Source organism: Vipera ursinii, assembly GCF_947247035.1.
Source record: "Vipera ursinii genome assembly, chromosome: 2".
NCBI classification, from domain to species: domain Eukaryota; kingdom Metazoa; phylum Chordata; class Lepidosauria; order Squamata; family Viperidae; genus Vipera; species Vipera ursinii.
The window spans coordinates 170,617,266-170,622,991 of record NC_139513.1 but is presented as its reverse complement, the minus strand read 5'-3'; the positions used below and the strand labels follow the sequence as shown (position 1 = coordinate 170,622,991).

Here is a 5,726-nt window from a genome sequence, read left to right as displayed (position 1 = left end):
CTGTGGAGAAAGGCAAAATGGGATTAGAATCTAAACTGTTTGTGCAAGTTTTTAACATACACAGGCAAGAGGGAAGCCCTGTTGCTCTGTGTTCAGGCATTTGACAAAAATAGAAAAAAAGCCCATTATGGTTAAGTACATGTGGGAAGAAGTAACTCTTGAATTAAATAGTCCTCTCTGTTTTTTGCAATGTGCTTTTATTTTAGTGTTTTATTATTAAGCCAAACTTCTTTATGATTGCTACTTCCATAAAAATGAGGGCAAGAAACACCACAATTAGTAATTACAAATGACAAAGTTTATGAACCTTTCCCTTTAAAGAGAAAGAAATGAACAAACCAAGGAACTGTTTCCCCAAATATGATTTCCTTACTCTTCTCTGTGAGGGGAAAAGAGGGTATTGGGGAAATCACGATCCATTGTCAGCCCTTCAAGGCAGACCAGGTTAAGGAACCAATGCTGTATAAATTAATGCTACTTTTTAATGTAACAGAATCTTGCAAGTCTTAAGTTTCTTCCTCTTTCCCTTTATTTTTGTTTAAATTAGGGAAGGCCTTATCTCAGACATCTACTCAAGTTACTTTTTTGGCTTGGGCTCAGGCCCCATTTATCCTTCAAGGCCATTCCCTCTTCCCTCTACACCCAAGTAGGGTCATTAAGCTACGCAGCTCCAAGAGGGGCACTGTATCATCAGACGGGCAAAATGATGCCGAGAAATTACTAACCCCTCATGAAATCGCAATGGGGGTTAAGAAGAAAACCAGCTCCCCTACCTGCTCGCTTCTGACGTTTTCTGCGTTTCTTGCTTGCCGCCCGGAGGCCTTGCCCTTGATGCAGAGGGTCCAAGGCTGAGATCTCCCCTAAATCAGGTGCTCTGGGCACTGCTTTGGCTGCTTCTGTTAGAGTCTTGCTCTTGGACTTCAGCTCTATAGTCATTGGGCCAAGCTAAAGGGAAGAAGAAGAAGAATGCCTCACTTTTTTGAACAGGCCCCCAAAATGTATTTATTTATATAGCTTCCCTCTTCATAGTGACCAGCATAAAAAAACAGGAGAGAGTTCAATTGGATCAAATGTACAAATACAGCATGTCTAAACAAAATAAGGAGATACAGCAGTGCAAACCATCAGAGTTAAAATTCTGGAGTTATATGTAACTCTAGAACAGACATGTCAAACTCGTGACGTCATGTGATGTTGCACAACCTATCGGAGCCTTTTCGCCATTGATGGCTTCTGGATGACACGTCTGGCCTCTGGGCCGGCAGTTTGACACCCCTACTCTAGAAGGAGAAGCAAGTATTCAACTTGTCATAAAATAATTTGACATTAAAGACATAACCTGGGCTGCTCTCTTTGAAATAAGTGACTCAGGTATTAAGACAACACTAGAATGTTATAAGCAAACATAAGGCATAAAGCAAATAGCGCTAGAAACAATTCAACAACCCAAACAGGTTCACAAATGCTCCCAATTCAGTGCCTAGGGCGAAAAAAACAACCCAGGTCTTCGGTGCTTTGTGAAAGCAAGAATTCTCTATTCTATTAACTGTCAGTGCTCGTCTTAATTTATGTGAGGACTGAGATTTACCCTTTCAATTTGCCCTATTGCTCACCAAAACACAGCAACGCTTGAGTGTTTTCTACACAGTTGACATCCCAAGGTAAAATTCCAGGCCTGTTGATCTGGCTACCAGATTTTATCATTTTAAGATTTAATTTGCCAAACCTGACAAGGGGACAAGAATATCCCGAGAAATGTTTTTGCAGAACATCCAGTCCCTTCTCTCCTGTTTCAAATACTGATAATCTTTTAGCTCCATTTTAGCTTCAACTTTTTTTTCTTATCAAGATAAATATTCTGAATTTCTCAGCAAAGTGCTCTCTAGACTTCTAATCTCCACTTAGCGTAAATTATAAAATCATTCTAAAAAGTAACTGCAAAATCATCCTACGGTATGTTTTTACAAGCTTTCTGTTAGGATGATTCAAACGGCATCTATGGAAAAAGCGATTTTTTTTGTCTGAAATCTGGTGGTTCTGCTAGCTTTTGGGAAAAGATGGTTGTGGAGGCTCCTTCAGTTCCATCTTGTTTTAGTTAGGTTGTGTGTTCTTTTGATCAGCCATGGACTTTTTTGTATGTATGATTCTTCTTTCATCTATAAGCTGCCTAGACGAGTCATCAAGGAATCAGGCAGCCTTGAAATTTGATATTGAAATTGAAATTAAATACCTTATACAAGAACAAATATACCTTAAGATAATGTCCCCCCACTCCTTTAGATGGTTCTACATTCAGTGCCTATTATTTAAAATTGCCAGAGCCTGGATGCTTGCCAAAATGGTAGTCCATAAACCTCCCAAAAGGCTGGGGCACATACTTCATCATTCTCATCTTCCATCTTAGTCTCCTCCTCTTCTGTAATATGCAGCCCTTCTTCCTCAGCCATTTCAATTTCTGCCCCACGGGTTGGGCCCGAACCCTCTAAGGAGATACCCACAGGACCAGAGATTAAGTCTATAAAAAAACACAAAAAATACATCATTCAGAGTTCTTAAATTATAGTCATTTTTCAGTGCAAAGAGGCTTCAAGCAAGGAGTAGAATTCAACCTGTTTCCTTCACATTATACATGCTAGGCCAGCTGAACGAGCAAACCCATCCCGAGTCATAAATCATACTTAACATAGTTTACAGGTCAACAAACTATAGTGATATAAATATGACTTAACTTATCATGGGACCACAGATACAGGATGAGGAAAAGAGAAGTGAAAACTATATCCTATTGGATTTGGTGGGAGACTCTTATGTTCAGTTATACCTACTCTAACAAATCAAAGAAAAAGAAGATAGAGGAAGGTTGGAGAGAATTGAGAAAGGCACAACAGCTTTTACAAAAGGGAAGGAGAAACGATGGGGGGAAAAATATCTGCTTGAAGAGGATCCCAGTAACTAATATATGAGAATACCTCACACACTGCAGCTTTTTATAATTATATTGCCACAGCATTATTACATAATTGGACAGGTACTCTGTTCTTGAGAAAATGCGGAGAATTATGCTGAACTGCAGAACTGCTGAACTGAACTGCTGAACTGCGGAGGCTATACAATGTTCTCCATTTTTGTCAGCCTCTTGCAGAAGGGATGACATGTATTGTATTATAAAAACAGCTGTTGGGCTGAGTATCAAACTCCTGTTGGTCAAAGGAAAGATAGGCAAAACAAAAATCATATGGTGGCCAAATCTTGTGGAAAGCAATCCCGTTTTCCCAACCACTGTTGTGATTCAGGGTCAGCCTGTGGGTTCGGCAGTTGGGTCGGACGACTCAGAGGAGGAGGGGGGTGTTGGAGAGCTTGCTGAGAATAATATTGAGGCTCCGCAGAGCCCTCATCCAGGCCCCTCCCACCTGGTCACGACGGAGACCCAGCTGTGTGAGCCTGACAACGTGGATGAAGATGACCCACAGCTGGCCCTGTTCAAGGACACCCGACGCAGGAGGCAGTCAATCAGGAGTAAACAGAGGAAGGCAATGGGGCACCTCGGAAGGAGGCAGAGAGAAGCCACGCCCTGAACTGTATAAAAGGGGAATGTGTGGGAGGGCTGGTTTGCTGAAGGCAACCGTTTGAATAGCTCCTGTTTCATGGTTCGTGTCTTGTTTTGCTCTGTTTTATGTTAATAAATTTGGCAGGCTTTATTCCAGCCTCTTGCCATTTGTAAAGGGGTTGTCCCTGCTTTTTCTGCAGGGCCGGTAGCAGGCTGGTACAGAACAACCACTTACTAGCCAAAGCCTTCTCATTCTCCTGCTCCAGTGCCTCAAAATCAAAGGCTTTGCCCATCTCCGTCACAATCTCAGCACTGATGTGAGTAGGAAGTGTGTGTGTCTCGGGCGGATGTGTGAAATAGCTGATTTTTCCACTAGAAGAAACAAAAGTACAATAGTTATTCACCACATTTAGAGACCGCCCATCTCTCTCACGGAGTGCAGGTTTTATAGCGAGGATCGATAACTTTTCAGGCCACAAACCCGAGACAGACAGAAAGTGCCCCAAGTTGCATGATCCTGGGCAAGGTTTTGACAACTGCATAAGTTAATGTTGGGGCATCATGGGGAAAGGTTGGCCATGTTGTTGACCAAGCTTTGTAGGAAAAGCTTCCTACCAACCACTGCCCCAAAATACTATATTGAACAATTTGCGATAATTCCTATCCTTTTCTTCTTTCTCTGATTTTAATTCCCACTTGAATTAGAGCTGCCAGGTGAGTAAGACAAAGAGAAAGGAAGAAAGAGGCTTACATCAAAGGCAGTTCCTGCAAAAAGCCCTACTAGATCTTTGTTCTTGGTTCTTCTTTTTTAAAAAGGTCCTATCTTCCGCTCACCTAGTCCAGTCATTTAACACCGCTTTGGCAGCCTTCTCATGATCTGGCATTCCTCCTTTTTTCAGCTTGCCCTGTCGCTTGGCCAAATATGCCAGGAACTCCGTGGTGTTCTGAAAATCTGGCACACTGAAATGCTGCATAATCTTTAGGAAGCGGAAATTCGAGGAGGAGAAAGAGATGAGAATTAGAAGTTTTCTTAATTAAAGTTTTCTTACCCAGCCCGCCAATTCTATTTACCTACATCTCAAAGAGAGAGGTCAGGTTTTTAACAGCTGGACTTATTATTTAGTTCTCAGGCAAAGACCGCACTGGGCAGTCTCCTCTTCTCTCTGCCCAGATATTGGAAAGAAATTGCATTTCAGAAGTGCTGTAAAATTTCAATGGGTGATTTTTTGAAAACTGCCAAAACCAAATCAACCTAAACAGAATTGGAGTTTAATTATTTGCTACTCATTTTTTAAAACAGGGTGGTTACCATTTTGCTAGAGCTAATCAATTGAGGCTGCAGTTCTATACCTATTTACTTTGGAAGAAGTACCATGAGTGCTGTGAAGCTGACTCCTGAGTACACAAGTAGAACTGAATAATATCCATTTCAAGTACACATTTCAGTGGGCGAAGACTTTCTGATACATTTAAAAACCTCCAAATTATCTATAAAGCTACATATGTATCGAAGAAACCTGAAGGCAGAGCAAGAAGTAACGGATGGAAACTAATCAAGGAGAGAAGCAACCTAGAACTAAGGAGAAATTTCGTGACAACAATTAACCAGTGGAGCAACCTGTCTCCAGAAGCTGTGAATGCTTCAACACTGGAAGTTTTTAAGAGACTGGACAGGCATTTGTTTGAAATGGTATAGGGCAGGGGTCGGCAACCTCGGCTCTTTTATGACTCGTGGACTTCAACTCCCAGAATTCCTGAGCCAGCTATGCTGGCTCAGGAATTCTGGGAGTTGAAGTCCACGAGTCATAAAAGAGCCGAGGTTGCCGACCCCTGGTATAGGGTTTCCTGCCTGAAGAAGGGGGTTGGACTGGATGACCTCCAAGGTGCCTTCCAACTTAATAATAATAACAACAACAACCTTTTATTCATTAAACATGAACCTCAGTCAACTGAACATTCAAATAGACGAGCACTAATGGTTGACATGGGTTGCTGCCAGCATCCTAGGTATCAACCAGGTACCTCCTTAAAATGTAAGATGTTCCAAGTAGCACAGTTTTTTGTAGCTTTGCTGGAGTTATTGCATGTATTTTGCAAAATTTTTGGACATAGTTCCCAGTGCCCCGATGACAATGGGTATCACTGTTACACGTTTCATCCATAATCGCGCAGTTTTGAT

The 5,726-nt window shown here is 41.7% G+C and overlaps 1 protein-coding gene across 4 annotated transcripts in view; it reads right to left on the bottom strand.

The window, feature by feature from the left end:
* Nucleotides 1-5,726, bottom strand: part of GNL3L (G protein nucleolar 3 like) — a 58,792-nt gene that overhangs the window by 2,115 nt on the left and 50,951 nt on the right. For all 4 annotated transcript variants that reach the window (XM_083356743.1, XM_083356742.1, XM_083356744.1 and 1 more), the window contains 4 exons: nucleotides 4,382-4,524; nucleotides 3,783-3,919; nucleotides 2,379-2,515; nucleotides 774-945 (listed from right to left, as the gene is read on the bottom strand). In XM_083356743.1, coding sequence (XP_083212869.1) covers nucleotides 774-945; nucleotides 2,379-2,515; nucleotides 3,783-3,919; nucleotides 4,382-4,524 — 589 coding nt within the window. The remainder of the gene's footprint in view (nucleotides 1-773; nucleotides 946-2,378; nucleotides 2,516-3,782; nucleotides 3,920-4,381; nucleotides 4,525-5,726) is intronic.